This window comes from Canis lupus, chromosome 34 (genome assembly GCF_048164855.1).
Source record: "Canis lupus baileyi chromosome 34, mCanLup2.hap1, whole genome shotgun sequence".
Taxonomy (NCBI): domain Eukaryota; kingdom Metazoa; phylum Chordata; class Mammalia; order Carnivora; family Canidae; genus Canis; species Canis lupus.
In genome coordinates this window covers 16,208,888-16,233,142 of record NC_132871.1, presented here as the reverse complement: position 1 = coordinate 16,233,142, position 24,255 = coordinate 16,208,888, and the positions used below count along the sequence as shown (strand labels likewise).

Below are 24,255 nucleotides of genomic sequence, written 5' to 3'. Positions count from 1 at the left end.
ATCTGGCCAAGTTTGTTGCTTTCTTATGACTATAGAGATAATAGACTTCAGAGGATTGTTATGTTGGTTAAATACTGTAATATAGGTGAAAGGGTTTAATATGGTGCCTTGTAAATTAATTTCTCCTTTTGTTTCTTTTCTTGCTTAAAAATAAATTTCATTTGGGAAACCCCAATTGAATAGGACATGGAGTAGAGCTGTCAAAACCAGAAATGCCTACTAAAAAGGAAATATGTGTGGCTCCTGGGTGGCTCAATTGGTTGTGTCCAACTCTTGACTTTGGCTCAGGTCATGATCTCAGGGTCTTGAGATCAAGCACTGTGCTCAGCGGGGAATCTGGTTCCCTCTCCCTCTATTCCCCACTACCCTCCACCCTGCTCCCCCGCTGCAACTCCAGCTCATGCATATGTGAGCTCTCTCTAATAAATAAATAAATCTTTTTAAAAAAAATAAGAAGGAAATATGTGGGTTTATTGACTGATTTTGTAGCTATATTTCTCTTTTCTACTACTGTGACAAAACTAGCTTATGAAATTATTGCCACTTAACTTTTTATAATTTCACCAAATACTTTATAATCATGAATGTAATGTTTTGTTTATTCCTTCATTACACAAAAATTTATTTATTTATTTGTTTGTTTGTTTATTTATTATTTATTTATTTCATTCTACAAATATTTATTGGGAAATTAGGTGCCAGATACTGTCATAGTAAGAAAGAAAACAAAACAAAATCTCTGTCCGAATGAAGGCAGAGTTTTTGTTTTTGTTGTTTTAATCCTTATTTGTATTTTTAAAGTTGCTTTGACCAAGTTGTCACTTCATTTAATCCCCTTTTACGATTTTGTACACTAGCTAAACTTATTAATATTGGATAATTCCACTGTATGTAACTCTATTATCTTTTAGAGATAGAAGAAATGAATAAGAAACTAACATTAAAAGTGTTAAATCTAAAGGATGATTTTAATTGGGAACTGTAGTAGGTGAAATCTCTGGCTGTTTCCTTCCTTTCTTCCTGAGCCTCACATACCTACTTACATCTTGCATTTTACCCCTCTTTCTTTTTCTTGACTTGTGACATCTTTCTTTATTTTGATCTGTCTCTTCTCTTTTTCTTTTATCATTTTATGTTTGAATATGGAACATTTTGATTTATTTTTTGTTTCAAGTTTTTATTTAAATTCCAGTTAGTTGACATATGGTGTAAAGTTAATTTCAGGAATAGAATTTAAGGATTCATCACTTACATATAATACTCATTGCTTAGCAAAATAAGTGCCCTCCTTAATCCCCATCATGCATTTAGTCCATTCTTCACCTACCTCCCCTCCATTCAACTCTTAGTTTGTTCTCTATAGTTAAGAGTCTCTTATGGTTTGCCTCTCTCATTTTTCCCCTTCCCCTATGTTCATCTGTTTTGTCTCTTAAGTTCCACATATAAATGAAATTATATGCTATTTGTCTTTCTCTGACTGACAGGTGTACTTATACAGCTCATTCCACATTGTTGCAAATGGCAAGATTTCATTCTTTTTGATGACTAATATTCTATTGTGTGTTTTATATATACACATATGTATAATATGTATATTATATATATCTTATATAATATGTATATCATATATATATATCTCACATCTTTTTTATCCATTCATCAGACATTTGGGCTCTTTCCATAATTTGGCTGTTGTTGCTAATGCTGGTATAAATGTGTCCCTTTGAATCAGTATTTTTTGTATCCTTTGAATAAATACTTAGTAGTGTAATTCCTGAGTCGAAAGATAGTTCTATTTTTAACTTTTTTAGGAACCTCCAGACTGTTTTCTAGAGTGGCCCCACCAGTTTGCATTCCCACCAATACTGTAAGAAACTTCCTCTTTCTCTGCATCCTCACCAATACCCATTGTTTCCTGTGGTGTTCATTTCAGCCATTCTGACAGGTGTGAGGTGATATTGCATTGTAGTTTTGATTTGCATTTCCCTGATGATGAGTGATATTGAGCATCTTTTCATGTGTCTGTTGGCCATTTGTGTATACATCTTCTTTGGGAAAATGTTGAGTCATGTCTTCTCATTTCTTAACCAGATTATTTGTTTTTGGGGTATTGATTTTGATAAGTTCTTTATAGAATTTGGATACTAGCCCTTTATCAAATGTCATTTGCAAATAACTTCTCCCATCCCATCAGTTGCGTTTTAGTTTTATAGATTGTTTCCTTTGGTGTGCAGAGCTTTTTATCTTGTTGAGTTCCCAATAATTCATTTTTGCTTTTGTTTCCCTTGTCTCAGGAGATGTGTTGAATAAGGAGTTGCTACAGCTAATGTTGAAGAGGTTACTGCTTGTGTTTTCCTCTAGGATTTTTTATGGTTTCAGGTCTCACATTTAGGTCTTTAATCCATTTTGAATTTATTTTTGTGTGTAATATAAGAAAGTGGTCCAGTTTCATTGTTTTGCATGTTGCTGTCCAGTTTTCCCAGCATCATTTGTTGAAGAGGCTTTTACCCACTGGATATTCTTTCCTGCTTTGTTGAAGATTAATTGACCATATAGTTGTGGGTCCATTTCCAGGTTTTCTCTTCTGTTCCATTGATGTATGTATCTATTTTTGTGCCAATACATTACTGTCTTGATGACTACAGCTTTGTAATACAGCTTGAAGTCTAGAATTGTGATGCTTCCAGTTTTGCTTTTCTTTTTCAGGATTGCTTTGGCTGTTTGAAGTCTTTTGTGGTTCCGTACAAATTTTAGGATTGTTGGTTCTAGCCCTGTGAAAAATGCTGTTGGTATTTTGATGAGGATTGTATTAAATGTGTTGATTGCTTTAGGTGGTATAGACATTTTAACAATATTTGTTGTTCTAATCCATGAGCAATAGAATGTTTTTTCATTTCTTTGTGTCCTCTTCAATTTCTTTCATAAGCGTTCTATAGTTTTCAGAGGACAGATCTTATACCTCTTTGGTTAGGTTTGTTCCTAGATATGTTAACGATTTTTGGTGCAATCACAATGAAATTAATTCTTTGATTTCTCATTCTACTGCTTCATTATTGGTGCACACAAATGCAACAGATTTCTTTATGTTGATTTTGTGTCTTGTGATTTTGCTAAATTCATGTATTCTAGCAGTTTTTTTGGTGGAGTTTTTTGGGTTTTCTGCATAGAGTATCATGTTGTCTGCCAGTAGTGAAAGCTTGATTTCTTTCCTGCCTATTTGGATGCCTTTTATTACTCTTTGTTGTCTTATTGCTGAGGCTGGGACTTCCAGTACTATGTTAAATTACATTAGGGAGAGTGAATGTTCCTGTTTTGTTCCTGACTGTAGGGGAAAAGCTCTCATTTTTTCCCTATTGAATATGATATTAGCTGTGTGGGTTTTTTTGTTGTTTGTTTTGTTTTGTTTTTGTATATGGCCTTTATGATGTTTAGCTATGTTCCCTCTATCCCTGTTTTGTTGAGGATTCTCATCAAGAATGGAAGCTATTAAAAAAAAAAAGTGGAAGCTATTTTCTTCAGATGCTTTTTCTGTATCTATTGGGAGAATCATATGGTTATCATTTCTTTTATTAATTGGCTGATATGTGGATATTGAACCACCTTGCAGCCCAGGAATAAATCCCATTTGATCATGGCGAGTATGAATATGGAACATTTTAACCACATAATGAAATACAGAGACTAGTGAAATGAATTTCCATGTCTCCATCAGTCTTCAATAGTGACTAACTTGGGCTAATCTTATTTACCTTATCTTATTTATCTTCCCCCATACTCTGAATTATATTGAAGCACATTCCAGACATCATTTCATTAGTAAATATTTCACTTTTTCAGTTAAAAAGAAAGTTCTTGTTTTTTAAACATAACTACAGTCACCGATAAATAAACTAGTTCCTCACCTAGGAATACCTAGTCAGTGTTCATAATTCCCCAGTTGTTTCTTATTTACTTTTCTTAATTAATTTATAGTTGTAGGGTCTCCTTGTAGTCTTTTAATTAGTAGTTCCTTTTTCATCTCCTCTCTTCCTCCTCCCTTTTCTCAGGTAGGGGTCCTCCTACTCCCATACATTTTAGTTTTTGAAGAAATTAGGTCATTGAAGAACATTTTGGACTTTGCTGAGTACATCCCCAAGGTATTTAACTTGTTCCTGTGTCTACTATGTTTTCTCTCTTTTTGAGATATTAGTGGTGAATGATGATTATTGCCTGGATTCATCAGTTCATCAGAGATCACAAATCTTCCATTTTTTTTGTTTTTTTTTTTACTTGAAATATGTCTATAAAAGAAATATTACGGGATGACTGGGTGGCTCAGCAGTTAAGCATCTGCCTTCGGCTCATGTTGTGATCCTGGAGTCTCGGGATCGAGTCCCACGTCGGGCTCCCTGCATGGGGCCTTCTTCTCCCTCTGCCTATGTCTCTGCCTCTCTCTCTCTCTCTCTGTGTCTCCCATGAATAAATAGATAAAAAAAAATCTTTAAAAAACTACTTTATCAACTATTTTGGTTGCCCTGACTTCAGGGCAACCAAATTATACATGAAAGACAGTATAAATACTATATTCTTCCCTTTATTTAGTAGTGCTCAAAGTATTGAGGTAGTGGTTCTTTAGTACCTTCTCAAAATAATTAATTAGTACTTTTGGTATCATTATGATCTGTTGCAATTAATTTCTTGTTGATGATTACATTTTTCCATCTTTCTTCAGTGGGAGCATCTTCAAGCTATTTCTTCATTTGTTTTGACAAAACTTATAGACTTGGGAGTTTACATTTTCTGACATGGCAAGTTACACCTTTCTAGTCCAGAAATCAGCCATTTCTCTAAGAAGCCCTAGTTTCTTTTATTGGGAAATGGTATTTAGAGACCACAGTCTGGGTGCTAGTTATGCCTATTGCTCTAGACCTTTATTATAGCCACTGGTTCTTTATTGGCCTATCTTGAAACCATGCATTAAAGAAAATCCTGTGATTTCTCCCATTAGTTTAACACTTGAGTTGTGCTGAATTAGAGACTTTTGATAGGAACTCTTTAGAACACTGCTTAAGTTAAGGGCCTTGTAGCAGTTCTATAAAGTTCTAAAGGTGTTACTTCACATGCCATTTCACTATTGTGTAGAATGCCTGTTGTAAATATTATTGACATGAGAGTTTCAGTTCTCCATAGAAAGATGCAATATTAATCTTTTCCATTTTATTAATCACCACAGTCTTTGCAAAATTTGAGATAGTGTGTTAATCTTAGTGCTTTTAAAAAACATATATAAGGGATCCCTGGGTGGTGCAGCGGTTTAGCGCCTGCCTTTGGCCCAGGGCGCGATCCTGGAGACCTGGGATCGAATCCCACGTCGGGCTCCCGGTTCATGGAGCCTGCTTCTCCCTCTGCCTATGTCTCTGCCTCTCTCTCTCTCTGTGACTATCATAAATAAATAAAAATTAAAAAATATATATATAATAAAAAATATGTAATAAGGAACTGAATCTGGAAAGAACTGCAGATTGAGATTTTTAAACCAAATATCAGTGTTCTTGTAGAAAAATGCAGAGCGTCAGGTAAAAACATGAAGGGCAAGGAGGGGAGATGAAGCTAGAAAGGAGCAGAATTTTTGTAGAATATTGGAAGTTGATATTAGTGTTTCCAACTTGTTAGAGAATGAAGGTAACAATTAAGAAAAAACTAAAAAAGAAATGAGAAGGGAATAAGTATGGTATACTAGAATATTCAATTAATCACAAAAGAAAGCAGTAATAAATTGAGGAACATATAGAAGTAACAAAATGGCAGAATTATTCGAAATATAAATGCATTCAACTCTCCAATTCAAAGGCAGAGACTGACAGAATAGATTAAAAAATCATGAATAAATAAATAACATCTTTTTTTTTTTTTTTTTCTTAAAAGACGTAATACATACCAAACAGGGGGGCCTGGTTGGTACAATCGATTACCGTCCAATTCTTGGTTTTGGCTCAGGTTGTGATCTCAGGTTGTGAGATTGGGCCCCGTGTCAGGCTCCACACTCAGTGTGGGATTCTCTCTCCCTCTCCCTCTGCCCCTCCTGCTCATGCTTGCTCTCTTTCTAATAAATAAATAATTTTAAAAAGTACATACCAAAGAGCAAAGACACAAAATATATGAAGTAAAAATTGACAGAACTAGAGAAGTAGTTTTACAATAATAATTGAGACTTCAGTGCCCCATTTTAAATAATGGATAGTAAACTAAACTAGAAGATAAAAAAAGAAAACACTTTAGGGGCACCTGGGTGGCACAGTCAGTCAAGTGTCCTGATTCTTGGTTTTGGCTCAGGTCATGATCTCAGGACTATGAGATCCAGCCCCATGTTGGACTTGTGTTGGATATGGAACCTGGGAATCTCTTTCTCCCTCTCCTTCTGCCTTTTCTCCCACCTTTCTCTTTCTCCCCATCTCTAAATAAAAAACAAAAGACAAAAACAAATAAGAAAACCATTGTAACAATAGTATAAAACAGATCCAGCAAATTTACATAGAACACTTTATCCAACAAAAGTAGAATACACATTTTTCTCAATTGTACATGGAACATTCTCCAAGATAGACTATGTATTAGGCCACAAACGAAGTTGTAATACATTTAAAAGATTGAAATCATTCAAAGTATCTTCTCTGATCATGATAGAATGAAACTAGAAATCAGTAATGAAAGGAAAACTGGAAAAATCACAAATAGATGGAAATTAAAATAACACATTCTCAAACAACTGCTGGGTCCAAGAGGAGATTACAAGTGAAATTAGAAGATACTTTGAAATAAACCTAGGAAAAAATAGTACACAGAAGGAAATTTATAGCTATATAATAATGTAAATGTTTACCTTAAAGACAAAGATCCTAAATCAATAACCTAAATTTACACTTTAAGGAACTAGAGAAGAAGAGCAAGCTAAACCCTAAGGTAGCAGATGGAAAGAATTAATAAAGCTTAGAGCATACATAAATGAAATAGAGAATAGGAGAATAGTAGAAAGAGTCAGAAAAGCAAAAATTGGTTTCTTGAAAGTATCATCAAAATTGACAGTTTTACAACTTGACTGGCCAAGAATAAAAAAACACACAAATAACTAAAATCAGACATGAAAGTGGTGAACATTACCACAGTCCTTAAAGAAATAAAAGACTGTAAGAGAATATTATGAACAATATTATGTCAATGAATTTGATGTCCTGGATGAAATAGGTAAGTTCCTAGAAACATAGAAACTACCAAAACTGGGATCCCTGGGTGGCGCAGCGGTTTGGCGCCTGCCTTTGGCCCAGGGCGCGATCCTGGAGACCCGGGATCAAATCCCACGTCGGGCTCCCAAGCATGGAGCCTGCTTCTCTCTCTGCCTATGTCTCTGCCTCTCTCTCTCTCTCTCTGTGTGACTATCATAAATAAATAATAAAAAATTAAAGTTAAAAAAAAAAAAAAAGAAACTACCAAAACTGACTCAAGAGGAAATAAAGAATTTAAACAGACATTAAACCGGTTAAGAGAGTGAATCAAAAATCAAAAACTTCTCAACAAATAAAGCCCAAGACCAGAAAGCTTCACTCATGATGCTACCAAACATTTAAAGAATTAACATCAGTCCTTCTCAAACTTAAAAAAAAAAAAAAAAAGTCAGTACTTTCTAACTTACTCACTCATTCTATGATAACAGCCTTACCCTGATACCAAAGCCATATAAAGACATTACAAGAAAGGAAAATGATAGACTAGTATCTCTGATGAATATATATGTAGAAATCCTCAACAAAATCAAAGCCAGCATTGTATTAAGAGGATTATACATCATAGCTAATTTTATTTTAGTTGCTAGCATCTCCCTGCTTCTGTTTCTTCTTTCTGCTGCTACTGTAAATCTCTTCAGAACTTAGGGCCCACATTCATATACCTGATATAAGATCTTAAATTTTTCTTTAAAAATATTCTGATAGAAAAATTAGTGTAGCTTGTGATAAATAACAGCTTTTCTTGGTGAATCATGTTGAATCAGGTAGGTTATTTAATGAGGTTTTATTTTTTTGTTGTTAATGTAGTTTTGGGGCAGTGTCGTGACAACATTGAGCCAAAAAAATTGCCTATCACTGAAGAGGAGCAGATTTACCCTTGGGATACATGTGCAGCAGTTCATGATGTGAGACTTTCATTATTACAGCGTTATTTTAAGGATGTAAGTATCCTGTTTATCATATAGTATTTTTGTCTGCCAAATTGCTGGTTACTTCTCTCCAGAGTTTTATTTTATATTTTTTCTTCTATAAATTGTCATTCTGATTTAGAATCTTGAAGTTTATTAGAAAAAAAGTTAATGTATGGATAGTAAACAAATGGAAATCTGTTAATAAATAAAAATTTCACGTTATAAGTGTTATGTTTTAAATGTTTATTGTGAGCTGTATACATTCAGTTCAATGAAATGATACTCACTCCATGGAAACTTTTAGATATGGCATGAATGTTTTATGAAGATTTTTGCCGCCTTCTTTTACTTTCATTTAAAGATATACAATAAGATCTCATTATGATGCTTTTAAAATGTAAAGGAGGGACAGATTTAATTCATGGCTTCTATGGTTTCTTTCAAACTTCGTAGGTTTTTTCCCAACTCTTTGTACCTAGGAACACTATCTAGCATTCAGGTAAACAGAAGTCTTAGAAGATCAACTTAATTTAATAGCACTTGCATTGTTAACGTCCTTGTAAAATTTCTGTACCATTTTTAATATTTTATCAGTGGATTATCAAATGATCAAATGGGGCTTCCTTTCACCTGTTGTTTTTTGAATCTGCTGTATTTTGAATTAAGAACACATATAATCAGAAGTTAAAATAGTTAAAATACAAAATGAAACATTATTTTTAGTTATATGAGGTGAATATCTCGATAAATTTCCAAATACAATTCTTTTTGTCCATAATGCACTGGATTAAATGAAAGAAACTAGTAGGAGAGGTGGAAGATAAAATAATTAGAATAAATAATAACAGGCCTAGTAATGATGCTGAGGAGAAGGATTCTGGAGGATTCTGGAGGAGATGATCCCTAACTAACTCTAGTTAGGGAGGCATTGTGGTGTAGAAAGAGTTCTAGGTGAGAAAAACTGGGCTAGGTGAGAAAAACTGGTAGCAATATAAACTTGCCAGATTAACAATCCAGGACTCAATTTCCTCGCTATAAAATAGGGCTCATGTGGTCTTTCATACAGTAACCCACCAGGTTAGAAATTTCTTTAGATCACTTTACACATTATAAAGGTCAGTATAAATATGGTGTAGCTTTTATTTTTTATTTTATTTTATTTTTAAAAAGATTTTATTTATTTATTCATGAGAGAGAGAGAGAGAAAGAGAGAGAGGCACAGACACAGGCAGAGGGAGAAGCAGGCTCCATGCAGGGAGCCCAACATGAGACTTGATCCCAGGTCTCCAGGATCACACTCTGGGCTGAAGGTGGCGCTAAACCGCTGAGCCACCTGGGCTGCCCTATGGTGTAGTTTTTAAATATTCAAGCTAGACCATTCAGAGGGCTCGGGTTAGGTAGGCCTTGGAAGGCAATTTGGATTAGGTAATAAGGACCATGTTTCTATATATTTTCAGAGGCTCTAAAATGAAATTATTATTATTTGGAAAAAGAAGCCCATGAGTGTATATGTATAAATGCATTCCTATGCACACATACACACATTTTCATACTTTTTTCTTTATTCTGTATTGTTTCTTTGAGTTTTTTGCAGCATTTATCTTATTAATCATAGACCAATAAATGTCTTCATTTTGAAGAAAATGATGAAATTGTGCTAAGTTCTGCTTTTACAGAAATTTACTACCACCTTTATTTAGATTTTATTTTGTTGCCATAATCCTGGTTTTAATTTTGTCATTTTTGAATCACTTTAGAGTAGATGAGTAGTGATGAATCTTAGAGCCAAACAGAAAAGCAAAACAGCTTGATTCAGTGAAAATATAACCCAAACTTAGGAGCAAAATAAGTTTGAGGGAAGGGGAGATCTAATAAAGAAGAGAAAGAGTATGGTATCTCTTTCTTAAAGCAGCCAGAATAGCTACTCATTTCTAGAAAAAAATCTTTTTTGTAAGCACTGTAAACTGAGCCAGGTGGCTCAGCAGTTTAGTGCCACCTTCAGCCCAGGGCCTGATCCTGGAGACCCAGGATCGAATCCCACATCGGGCTCCCTACATGAAGCCTTCTTCTCCCTCTGCCTGTGTCTATGCCCCCCTCTCTCTCTCTGTGTCTCTCATGAATAAATAAATAAGGTCTTAAAAAAAAAAAGAACTGTAAACTGAAATCTGAACTGGACAGAATCTTTGTTGTGTGTTGTCTGTTAGTGATTGTGGGATTTTATTCTTAAATATATATATATATTTTTTTACACAATACTTTTTTACTTTCATTGTGGTTTCTTTAAGTATATCTGGCGTGCTCCCTGGACTGTATTCCTCTAGAGGTATAGGGCCATTCTTATATTGGTTGTATTGTTCCCTCAGGGCTTAGCATGTGCTATGTGTGTTGGAGATGCTTACTGAATTTCTTACTGAATTACTCTAGGATAGAGTACCAGAGTTTCATAGGCAGGCAGACTGTATACAGCAGAAGAGTTACTATTAATGGGCATTGATTTTGATTATAGAATTGAACTGTGTAAACTCTATTCTCTTCACATCAGTTCCATGCATTTTACAGAGTTGGCCTATAGAATTTTAGTCATGTAAGACAGTACTGCTACTGAAACTGGGAGTGTTAGATATGAGAGAGAGGACACAGTATGGAGAGAACCTGAGCTTTGGAGTCAGATAGACTTGGGTTTGAACTGGGGCTCTGCCGTTTATAACTGTGTGATCTTGGTAAACTTTATATCTTTTTTCTAAGTTTTTTTTTTCTTTTTTTTGTAAGGTTTTAATAAATATTGAGGTTGTGAAGATTCAGTGTTAAGCAATTCCTAGCACAGTGCTGAGCACATTGTTGAGGACTTCCTAAGATATTAGTGTCATGTTAGTCAATGTTTCTTGCCTTTTTAAAAAATCCTATCTGGGGATCCCTGGGTGGTGCAGCGGTTTGGCGCCTGCCTTTGGCCCAGGGCGCAATCCTGGAGATCCGGGATCGAATCCCACGTTGGGCTCCCGGTGCATGGAGCCTGCTTCTGTCTCTGCCTGTGTCTCTGCCTCTCTCTCTCTCTCTCTCTGTGTGACTATCATAAAAAAAAAAAAAAAAAAAAATCCTATCTGATTCAAATACGAAATAGATGATGTACTGATTTTATTTTATTTTTTTTAAGACTTATTTATTTATTTGAGGGAGAGTGCGGGGAGAAGGGGCAGAGAGAGAGAGAGGGAAAGAAAATCTTAGGCAGACTTCGTGCCGAGTACAGAGCCCTATGTGGGGCCTGAACTCAAGACTCAGATCATGACCTAAGCCAGAGAGCCAAGAGTCAGACACTCAACTGACTGTGCCACCCAGGTGCCCCCTGATTTAGTTTTAAAAACTAACTACTTTTATTAAAAAGAAAGATTAATTACATTTTTATAGTACATTACCAAGGAGAGCAGCTTGGTTATTAACTGGCTACCAACCATTCTAAAATGATCTAAATCTGCTTCTACTTCAAGTGGCTCCAAAGTGTAAAACAGAGATGAGCAGGTCTCCTGTTGCTTTTCTGATTTGTAACAATAGGAGCTAGCTCACCTGCTGTGAGTATTTGATTTGTGCTGTTACACATCTTAAATCAACTGGGAAGACATTTTGCACTGTGTATTATTTTTCAACTTTCAGATACTCATGAAGAGTCTTGATTTAACATTGGAATTTTGTGTATTGTGTAAAGATTATTTGGTCATCTTACATTATAATGTAAAAATTTCATTCCAATATAAAAATAAAATTTAATGGTGTACTCCATTTTAATGGCTTTCAAATCTTTCATCAAGTGCTTTCATTCATGATAGACCACATTCCTAATATTGTTTTGGCATGGCATGTGTTTACTACAGACTCTAGAGGGTAAACTTAAGTTCAGACCCAAGTGCTATTTGACAGAGGCCAAATGAAAATTCAAAGAAAATTATTTTAGATGGAAAAGTCTAAGCCTGTTTATGGTGAAGGGAAGGAATTAGTAGAGAAGAAGAGGAGAAGTTGAAGATGTAAGAGAAAGAAGAGATAAAAGCAATTAACTTTTAGAATAGATTTCAAAAGGGTATTGTAGTTGCTTATATAATCTAGGTCCCTTCCTTATTGCATATTATATTAAATCTTTATAAATGTTAAGGTCCCTTATGGGGTTATGACCAAATTTTAGTCTAGAAAGATGTATGGAGGGCGATGCATTATGCAGAGAAGAAATTGGAGTCAGGGAGACCAGTTAAGAAACTTTATTGAAGAGACACCTGGGTGGCTTGGTTGATTAGGTGACTGAGTCTTGATTTCAGCTGAAGTTATGTTCTCAGGGTTGTGAGATCAAGCCCCATGTGGACTCCCCACTGACTGGGGAGTCTGCTTGGGGTTCTCTCTTTCTCTCTCTCTTATTCCTTCAACCCCACCTGCATGCCACATGTGTATGCTCGCTCGCTCTCTCTCTCAAATGAATAAATACAAAAAAAAAAAAAAAGAATAAGTACATCTTTAAAAAAAAACTTTATTGAAGAACCTATCCCCCCCACCCCCCAACAAATGATACAGACATGAATGTTATAGTGAGAACGAAGAGGAAGGCCAAAATTACCAGTTATTTAGGAGATAGATTTTGTATGGTTTGGGATCTAATACTGTGGTGTGAAGTAAAGAGTGTGATGTAGAATAACCCTTAGCTTTCTGATTTGGTGACTAGATTGTGGAGTTTTTAAACCAAGAGGAAAAGAAAGACTCATGAAAGAAATGACAATATTTTTAAAAGGCTTTATTTCTTTATTTTAGAGAAAGAGTGCTGCGTGTGCAACTAGGGGCATGGGCAGAGGGAGAAAATCTTAAGTAGACTCTGAGCTGAGTATGGAGCCCGACATGGGGCTTAATCTTAGGACCCTAACTAAGATCATTACCTGTGCTAAAATCAAGAATCAAATGCTTAACTGAGTGACCCACCCAGGCGCCCCATGACACTTTTTAAATGTTATCTGAGGGACATCAAATTAGAGATTTCTGTTTGACAATTGATTATTTGTATCTGTTATTGAGGCAAGTGATCAAAATTTGGAAGGTAGTTGAATTTACTGATTAAATCATTCAGGGAGAATAGTTTTAGTAAGAAGAGAGTAGCAGAAAAAAAATAGAACCTTGAGAAATGTAAGCTTTGAAGGCGCAGGTGAAGAAAAGAGAGTCTTAAAAGGAAGCCTAAACCAAATGGTTTAAAGAGATGAGAGGAAAATCAAAAGACAGTAGCACTATGGAAACCAGGGGAAAGTAGGCACTTTAACAAAGAAGTTGTTATTCCATTGCATATATATACCATGTCTTTATCCATTGATGTATCAATGGACAGTTCGGCTGTTTTCATTATTATAATACTTCTATAAACATAGGAACACGTTTCCCTTTGAAATAGAAGTTTTGTATTTTGGGGATATATACCCAGTATTGTGATTCCTGGATCATAAGGTAGTTCTATTTTTAACTTTTTGAGGAAACTCCATGCTATTTTCCATAGCAGCTGTACCAGCTTGCATTTCCACCAAAAGTACATGAGGGTTCCTTTTTTCCACATCCTTGCCAACACCTGTGGTTTCTTGTGTTTTTTACTTTAGCTGTTTTGACAAGTGTGGGGTGATATCAATGTATTTCTGATTTGCATTTACCTGATGATGGGTGATGTTGAGCATCTTTCCATGTGTCTGTTGGCCATCTGTATGTCTTCTTTGGAGAAGTGTCTGTTCATATCTTTTGCCCATTTTTAATTGGATTATTCGTTTTTTGGGTGTTGAATTGTATAAGTTCTTTATTTATTTCGGATACTAACCCTTTCAGCCATAAAAAAGGATGAAATCTTGCCATTTGCAACATGGATGAAGCTAGAGAGTATAATGCTAAGCAAAATAAATCTGTCAGAGAAAGACCAATACCATATGATTTTACTCACATGTGGAATTTAAGAAGCAGAACAAGCAAAGGAAAAAGAGAAGAGAGACAGGACAACTTAAGAAATGGTGTCTTAACTATAGAGAATGTTACCGAGAGGAAGTGGGTGGGGATGGTTGAAATAGGTGATGGTGATTAAGGTGTGCACTTGTGATGAGCACTTGTCGTGATGAGCACCCAGTGATGTATGGAATTGTTGAATCATTATATTGTACACTCGAAACTAATATAATACTGTGTTAACTATACTGGAATTAAAAGAAAGAAATTCTTAATGTCAGATATCACAGAGAAATTAAATACCACATAAAACAGGTAAAATAATCAACAAAAGAATAGTTTACACTGAACTGTAGTATAATATTGAGAGTTTACATTTCATGAGGTGAAGAAAGTGTAATTTATAATTATTCTCATTTACTATGAGCCTAGACATTTAGAAACTAAAACTTTATGGTATTTCAAGTTTAAAGATTTGCATTATGGCTCTCAAGTCGGGTGTTACTTTTTATCACAAAAATATAAAGTTCACATTAGTATAAAAATATGAAATCAGAGGTTTATGTGGAAAATTTAAATATGTTTGTATTTCTTTAAAATTAATTGTATTTTGCCTTTTTTTTTTTTTTTTTTAAGAGTTCTTGTCTCTTGGCAGTATCAATTGGCTGGGAAGGAGGTGTTTATGTACAAACCTGTGGCCACACGTTACATATAGATTGTCATAAATCTTACATGGAATCATTGCGGGTAAGTTAATTTAAAGATGTATATATATTTCCAGGTATTAAATATTTTTACAGCATATACATCCCAGCTCATCTTGGGTAATTTTGATCACCATTTGAGCTATCCAGTCTTGTAGTTCCTTGACCTCTTTGGCTTTAGGGATTTCATTTTTTTGCTTCACTTTAGCAAATTATTTCCATGGTAGTAATTTTAAACTTTGCTACTCTAGTTCTGAAATATAAAGCTCTAATATCCCACCATATCATTTTATTATCTGATTAATTCTTCAGATTTTCTTACTTTCATTCTCATTAGTGTGTTTTGCTTCTGACATCAAGATCTCTAGTCCTTTAACCCCTTTGCATTTTTCCTAGCGTTCTTGGTTCTTTCCTAGCCTCACTTTTTTGTACTATGCCTGTTCTGCTCTGAATAACAGTCATTTAATCATCCTGCCTTCATTTTAGACCCAGGCAGCTAGCCCTGCCAGAAAAAATCATAAAACTAAGTGAAGTGGTATGTCTGTAAACTTGTAGTTTCCTGTATAGTAGTGGCTTAGACTGGGGTCACCGACTGTAGATATTACATATCAATTCCTGTTTTTTTTTTTTCCTTTTTTTTTTTTTTAATTTTTATTTATTTATGATAGTCACACAGAGAGAGAGGCAGAGACATAGGCAGAGGGAGAAGCAGGCTCCATGCACCAGGAGCCCGACGTGGGATTCGATCCCTGGTTTCCAGGATCACGCCCTGGGCCAAAGGCAGGCGCTAAACCGCTGCGCCACCCAGGGATCCCTCAATTCCTGTTTTTGATCAGTTTCCTCTCCTAGTGTCTTCAGCAGCTACTCCATACCTTATCCCAGACTCTTCACCTAAACTGTAAGATCCCTTTCCTGTCATTAGATTCTGTCTCTTCCTTTGTCACCAGGAGAAAACATGTGGCTTTGTGTCACATACTAAGCTTAATTTCTTGCTTTGCTTCTCTATTCCCTGCTAAATGAGTCTGCATCCCAGTCAGTCCTTTCTTTTCTACTCTTTGAGGTAATATTCCTTCTTCTGTTCAGGAATAGTTTTTCTGTTGATGTTCTAGTATTCTTTTCTCTTCATCATCTCAGGGGCCTTGGTCTATTAGTAAGTAACCTCTTTTTCTTCTGTATGTTCAGTTTTTCTGCCTGTTGTTACCTTTCTTTTCAGTTCATAAAGATAGGTCCTGTCATTCTGAATTTCTTCCCTTGGCTTTGCATTCCCCTGTAGCTGCAGGGGAGTGGTTTTTTTTTTTTAATAAGCTTTAATTCACTTTTATTTTTCTTGTATAAAACTGTGTGGAGCCTGGGTCCTCTGCACGGAGACTCTGGTGTGGGTCTTTACAAGATGGTCAGTGAATTCCTGATAGGGAGACTTGATGAACACAGTCTCTTTCCAGAGATCAGGGGTGAGATAGCTATAGGTCTTGGAGGTCGCATCAAAAGTAGCCTTGGCAAAGTTCCCCAGGGTGGCAGTGCAGCCCCTGGCCGAAGTGTAGCAGTTGTCAATACCAGCCATCATCAGTAGCTTCTTGGGCACAGGGGCTGAGACAATGCCAGTGCCTCTGGGGGCAGGGATGAGATGCACCAGCACAGAACCACAGTGGCCCGTCACCTTGCATGGGACAATGCAGTTCTCAGCTCAACTTCCTAAAAGCCTGGCCTTCTCTGTTCCCCAATTCCTAACTCAGAAGCAGTAGATTCCTACTTTTTCCCTTTTTATCCTTCCCTCTCACATTCATTCACTTAGAAAATTATACTGATTCTGTCTTTTAAATCTCACTTGACTACACTCTCATTACTCTTGCTTCTATCTTTTTGTGTATTTCTTCATCTCTCATCTTGACTATTGCAGTTGCTTTCTTATCATTTTCCTTGCTCCAAGTCTAGCTTATTCACTATATTGATCATTCTAAAATGTAAATCTGATGATCTATGTCATTGGCTTAAAAATCCTTTACTGAATTCTTCCAGATGGGGTATGGTTCACTCTTTTCTGAATGGTTTCAAGATACTTCATGATCTGGCTTGCCTGTTGCTTCTGCTGTATCTTTCATCAACTCAGCATAAGCTAATTAATAGTTCCTTAAACACATTATGCATTTTTCACACATCTTCATTCAATCGTTCATTCAACAAATATTTACTTAATGTCTAGAGTGTTTGAGATACTGTGATAGACATTGAGGATTCAACAATGAATAAGACACAGTTCTTTTCTTCCAAGGGATTGCTATGCATTGCGTGAGATAGAAATAGACAATTGTGATATATGTGCTAAGTGTTATGAGGTATACACAGATCTTATTGGAACATCTGCCAAGTACCAGAACATTTGATGAAGTATGGTGCTTGAGTGATGAAAGATAAGACTGGAAAAGTAATTAGGGGTCAGATCATTAAGGGCCTTGTGGCTCATGTAAGGAATTTGAACTTTATTTAGATAGGTTCTTTATAGAGAGCCATTAAAGTCATTAAAGACTTTTAAGCATGGGATCCCTGGGTGGCGCAGCTGTTTGGCGCCTGTCTTTGGCCCAGGGCGCGATCCTGGAGACCCAGGATCGAATCCCACATCGGGCTCCCAGTGCATGGAGCCTGCTTCTCCCTCTGCCTATGTCTCTGCCTCTCTTTCTCTCTCCCTGTGTGACTATCATAAATTAAAAAAAAAAAAAAAGACTTTTAAGCAGAGTTATGAAATCTTCAGAACGATCATTGTGGCAGTTGTGTAGATGGTAGAGGATTATTCTGGGATTTCAGTAGAGTAAGAAAGAATGTGATGATATTTCGGAGGTACAGGATGATAGTGACATGGGCTTAATTATTGCACTGGAGATGAAGAAGAGCTTAGAGATTTGAAATATATTTAGAAGAAGAGTCTTCTGGACTTGGTGAGAAATGGCAGGTGGAGTGTAAGAAGGAGGAAGGAATCAAGATGAGAGAGAATTGTGATTACTGAAAGATTTTGATTGGGAATTAGAGTCTCACATTAGGTGCGTCATAGTGGCAACAGAATGATTGGGAGACTAGTTAGGAGATATTAGCAAAGAGAGTAGAAGGAAGAAAGTAGATAGAAGGACTTAATGGGATTTATTAAGTAAATAAATATTGGGGTGGAAGAAAGCAGAAAGCTGAAGGAGCTGTCATGACTCTCTTCTTTTTGAGGCTGGAGGTATAGCTTATGCTTCTAGTGTAAAGGGGGCAAGGCTGGAATAGGTGAAGGGACTTCACAAGTGAGGAGGTAGTTTGGAAAAACTACCTTGGAATTGAGTGAGAGAATTCTTCATAGGATGTTGGAGAAAGATTGCCAGGAAGTATTCAGGGTTCAGTTGAGGTGGAAAGAGTTGGTAGCAAGAAGTTATTGCAGTTTTCTTTAACAACACTTAATTTGAGTGCAGAATTGGAGAAGTCATACAATGGATTAATTTTATATGAAGATTTTATGTGATATGTATGATAGAAGGACAGATGGAGGGGGGAATGAGAAGTGTTAACCAAAGAGTTTTTGAAGTGGTACATCACAGTGTATAGGCGGAATAGGAAAGGCTTGATAAACTGGGAGAGAAGAGAGGAACTAAAACATAAAAGAGATAGGAATTGGCAGGCAGACTGTAAGCTGTTTGGATTTAATCTTTTCAGATATGGACAATTTGGGGTCATTTTAGTATAAGGGGGTGGTCATGGTAACAGGTGCTAGAGTAGTATAGAGGTCAGTGCCATAGGAGCTAATGAAGTCAAAGAGCTGATGGACTAAGATGTAAGATTGGTTATCCCCACATATGCTGAAGTAACATAGGAGGATGGTAGGACTTGGAGCTATGAGGAAAAGTCATTTAGGTACCAAAGTCATCAGTGATTGAGGGCAGTAGATGACAGTAAAAAGAAAGGAAAAAGGGTAATATCCCTAGATGACATGAGACACAAAGATGGGAGAATGCAAGAGTAAAGATCTCAAGCCAGCAGATGAGAAGGATACTGAGGTGTGAGGGTGTGGGAGAATGAGCAGTGCCTACCTGAGGAAGCTTCTGGGGAGGCTTGAGGAAAAATCCTAGTTTCAGTTAAGGCAAGGAGGGAGATCTAGTATTCTTTAAAATTAAGGCTGTAGGGGAGCTTATGATAGAATGTCCTTCAATCACCCCAACCTTCTATATGCTCTTCTTCTATATCTTTGAAACTTAGCTCCCAAGTCTCTGAGAAGCCTTCTCTGTTGTATTTTTCACATTAATTATTATAATTTATTTGTTTCTGTTTGCTTTTATATTATTAGTACCTTAAGACTTTATGCTATCACCTGGCACAGTGTTTGACACATGATAGGAGCTTTAGTAAATATTTGTAGAATTGGATTTAAGAAGATGTGGTGTTACATTATTAAGAACTGGAAAAAAATAAATGTCAAAAAGTAAAAAATAGAACTTGATTCTTTTAGCTAATGTATTTGAGATCTGAGATATTGTGAAATGAGCACTAAATTAAGAGTGGGGAAACTTAAATTCATCTTGACATTGTCATTACCTTTGTAACCATAGGCAAATTGATTTTCTTCTCTTGGTATCCTTTTCTCCTCATTATTTTTGTCTTGTTGGGAATAATGTTCATATTGTAGCATTCACACATTTACATTAACGCATTAAAACATACTCTGAGATAAAGCATTAGGTTAGTGGCAGAGTAAGAAAGAGACTGCTGGGAAAAAGAGCAATATAGTGGTTAGGACTGCACAATTATAATGGCCTAAAAGAGCAAAATGGCTGTTTGTGGTGGTGTCAGGCAAAAGAAAGGAACAAATATAACAGTCTGGATTCCTGCCTTAAATCCTCTGGTTAGATAGCATATGTAGCAGTCTCTCATAAGCAAGAATTTCCTACTAGGCACATATGCTTATGTATCTGTGTTTAAAAAATTTGGTTTCCTCCTCTTACTATCAGAAACATTTAAAGGAAAGAATGTTAAATTAATTCCTTTCCTACCACACTTACATTCTAAGTACTCGTACTAAATCTTTCCCCTATCCATTAAACCTAAACAGATTCACTGCATGAAGTCCAGTCAGTTGTGTTTGGCAGTTAGACAAAGACACATCACATTTTTTAGGCTTGATTTATTCTCAAAAGTTGTCTATTCTCCATCAAAGAACGTGGGCACTGAATCTTCCCACTGGTCACCTACAGTTTGTAGAAATAGGGGCATAGAGGTAGGAGAAGGTGATCCACTGTAATATGGCCTACTTTTTAAGTTATTCTTTATCTTGAATCCCTATTATGCATCACTTGCATCGTTATCTGAATGTTTCATACTAAGGAAAGAGTAAGATACTTAAGCAGTTCTTGGTGGTGGCAAGTGTTGCATGATTGCCATGTTGAAAGCAGTGATTTGATAAGCTTCAACAGTCAAATGAGAGATTTTGTTTATGGGTTTTTTTTTTCAAGAAACATCTTTTTTTTAAATTTAGATTCAATTAACATATAGTGTATTATTAGTTTCAGAGGTAGAGTTTAGTGATTGATCAGTTGCATATAACACCCAATGCTCATTACATCAATAGACTATGTTTTTATGATATATATTAGAGATGTCTTTTTTTTGGCATGGTTCATTTGTTTACTATAAAATGTAATGGTATAAATTTTTGTTTTCTGTAAAGGCGTGCATTATAAATCTGTATGTTTATTTCATCTTTTAGAATGACCAGGTTCTTCAGGGCTTCTCCGTGGACAAAGGAGAATTCACCTGTCCTCTCTGTAGGCAATTTGCTAACAGTGTTCTTCCTTGTTATCCTGGGAGCAACGTGGAAAGTAACCTTTGGCAACGTCCTAGTAACAAAAGCATCCAAGATCTCATAAAGGAAGTAGAGGAGCTGCAGGGACGGCCGGGAGCTTTCCCAGTAAGCATCAGTGTAAGACAGAAATATCCTAGTAAACTCAGCTCTGCTTTCAACTCTCATTTTCATTCCTTTCATTTTCATTCCGTTTCTAAATTACTCTGGACCTTTAAACATTTAAAAGCAATTGCTTTTAGATGTTTTTCTCTTCTGTTTGTGGCTACTAAAAACAAAAATGAGAATAATGGAACAAATTATTACCAATGGCTATACTTTTCCTTAGTCTAAATTGTTATAGTTTTAATATACATCTTCCAGAGCATGAAATCTATAAGCTTACCTATGGTTAGACTCTTTTAAGATGTTGAAATCTTTAAAAGCAAAGCCAAACAAATAAACAAATTACATATATATGTATCTTGCAATGTAAAGCACAGTCTAATCATTTAAAAATATGCCCATTAGGTATATTAGGATTAAAATGATACATTTACATACACACACTTTCTATATGTGTAATTATAGATTTACATACATTTTATGTGTGTGTGTATTAGTTAAAGTATCATACACTTAATTGAACTATTCACTGTACTTCAGACTATTTTATTGTGGGATTTGGTGTAAGTGAACCCATCTTTTATCCCATCCAGTAGGATTTATTTTTTTGATTTAAATATTTAAATATTTCACCTTCATTATAGATTTATGATATGGTCTTGGAAAGAAGCGATAGCTGTGCCTAGTTTAAGCAGTAAATTTATGAAAGTATTAATTGACTTTTGAAACAAATTCATAGTTAAAAGCTACTCAAAGATTTATCTTCTCGCAGTTTCTTTTCTCAGTTGAAGACTAATTTTTAAGTCTGTGGTTTTTTTCTTTTCTAAATCTAAATTTTTATGTGTTTAAAATATCCTTAAAGCAAGGGACGTTAGGGATGCCTGGTTGGCTCAGTGGTTGAGCATCTGCCTTCAACTCAGGTCGTGATTCCAGGGTCCTGGGGTCAAATCGCACATCAGGCTCCTCGCAGGGAGTCTGCTTCTCACTCTGCCTATGTCTCTGCTTCTCTCTGTTTCTCTCATGAATAAATAAAATCTTAAAAAAAAACAAAAACCAGGGACATTAATATTAGTTTTTATGATATGAAGTTAAATGAAAGGTTGTTTATGAACATGGAAACTGTTCTAAAATATTATTTTAATGACATTTCATTTATTTGTTTAGAATATAAGTTTGTGATTAGTTCATAGTTAGATTATAGGCTAACCAATCACAATATGGAATTAGGATAAAATAAGAGAAAATATTTCAGATCTGTTTTATCTTTGTGCACTAAGTATATTTATAGTGGATAGCTAATGTACATCTGTTTTAACTTTTTAACTTTTATTTCCTAGTATATTCATATGATAAACATTGTAGTGTTAAGACTATATTAGAAAAAATGAATATGAATAAACTTTATATGTATGTTTGCATTTTTTACAGTCAGAAACCAACTTAAGTAAAGAAATGGAATCTGTAATGAAAGATATCAAAAATACCACTCAGAAAAAATATAGAGACTATAGCAAGACTCCAGGTTCACCAGACAATGATTTTCTCTTTATGTACTCTGTTGCTAGGTAGGTATACATGGTATATACTTAAAATTTACTTATTATTAATAGTTGGTTTTTTTGTTTTATTTATGCCATTCATATTTATTTGAGTAAAGGATGTGTATTTTTATGGTGGTTGAAATTATGGCTAGTTTTAGAACCTCCTCAAAGGATCATAAAAATGTAGGTTTCCTTCATTTTCTGAAGTTTTTATCTTAATGAAGTATTGGGTGAAGTATTATTATATATTATAGAATATGTGGGAAAAAGTGTAATATTAACATTTTGGGACTGATGTCTACCTCAAAGCATGTGGCTAAACGGTATTGTTAAGAAATCACTGTTTAAGTCCTGTCAAAAAGTGATGATACTAAAAACAAAAACATTGTATGTAATATGTTAAATACTTTTAATTTTTTTTTTAATTTGTAAATAAGAAGATCTTATTTTGTTTGTTTTAAGCTAGTAAAATATATGGTAATATCCTATAGTTGTTAGAAAATCAGTTAAGGGAGACAGAGCAAGAGATCAGGCGTGTCTAAGCCTCTATTAGTAGCTGGCAGGGGGCTCAAGAAAACAGAGGTAAATACTTCTCATCTTTCAAATTAGGTAGGATTATTTTAATTGACTGAGTAGGCGTTCAATACCTAAGAAATAGTTCCAGACAGGAATTTTAGAAAACTTAATTGAATGAAAATGGAGAACCGTAAAAACGTAAATAGGGAAGATACAGGCACAATCAGAAACTTGTAAACACATTCTGCCAGAATTGATGCTGTAGACTCCTGGATATCCCTAGAGGCATACTTTGTATTTTGTCCCAAATAATACTATAATAGTATTAGATTTAGATTTAGAGATTATATTTAGATTTAGAGAAATAATATAACTTGAATGTCAATATCTGTAACATATCTAATATGACTTGAGTGTCTAATACTATAATAGTATTAGATTTAGATTTAGATTAAATAATATATTTAGAGAACTAATATAACTTGAATGTCATGCAGCAAATTAGTGGCACACAGAAGTAGAACTCAGATCTCTGAGTCAAGGTTTCAATAGCTGTCCTTTTTCCTTCCCTGTATTCATCTTTTATAGGTCATATGAGCATGCAGTTCACCAGGGCCAATCCCTCTGCCCCATTCATGGAGCAGAGGATAACAAGAGTAAAGGAAGTATATGTAGTCTTTAGAACACAAGAAAAAAGGAACCAGAAGTGGGAAAATTACAAGCAAGTTAGAGCTCAAGATAAGGAAACACTAGTCTTTAAGAATGCAAATGTTGGACAGGCTTAATGTAAAAGGATCTAATGGATTGGGAAGTAACTTTCTAGTCTGCACATTCCTAAACTATTGTTATTTATCTGGAATACTTCAGGAGAAGAAATAACAATTAATTCAACATTTTGTGTCTGGAGAGTTACTAGCTGCATACTGTAATAAAATACATTTTTTTGTGAAAACTAAATTGAATATGATTTAATTTTACCCTGGTTTCAAGGTTTTAAAAAGCTTCTTTACAATTTTGTGATAATGTAGAAAACTGAGATGAATGTAGACCAAGTCAGTTATGCCATGTGTATATGTGTGTGTACATATTTATGTGTATATATGTGTGTGTTTATATAGATCTGTATATGAGTGTGTATATATGTACATGTGTGTAAATACTATGTTTATGTTGCTTATGTGTTTATGCTTTTTATTTTCTTAGGATTGATCTTATAAGAAAATTGTGGTTGAATAGGAATGATTTGTCTATGGGATCTGTCTGTAGTATGATAAATCAAATAACTTGATTTAAATTAGTTTAGTGGAAGTTTTAGATTCCTGTTTTTTGAAAGTATAAATTCGTATTTTCTTAAATATATAAGTAACTTCTATAGCTTGCTGTGGTTAATAGACTTCTCAGGCCAACGTATTTTGGTTTTTCTCTTTTTATAGAGAAACAGGTACAGATATCAGATGTTATTTACTC

The 24,255-nt window shown here is 35.1% G+C and overlaps 1 protein-coding gene across 1 annotated transcript in view; it reads left to right on the top strand.

Moving 5' to 3' along the window:
* The window catches only part of UBR3 (ubiquitin protein ligase E3 component n-recognin 3), a 227,572-nt gene that overhangs the window by 128,982 nt on the left and 74,335 nt on the right, over positions 1 to 24,255 (top strand). Inside the window, exons 26-29 of the mRNA XM_072811042.1 lie at positions 8,067 to 8,200; positions 14,744 to 14,854; positions 20,534 to 20,734; positions 22,160 to 22,296. Of these exons, the coding sequence (XP_072667143.1) occupies positions 8,067 to 8,200; positions 14,744 to 14,854; positions 20,534 to 20,734; positions 22,160 to 22,296 (583 nt within the window). The remainder of the gene's footprint in view (positions 1 to 8,066; positions 8,201 to 14,743; positions 14,855 to 20,533; positions 20,735 to 22,159; positions 22,297 to 24,255) is intronic.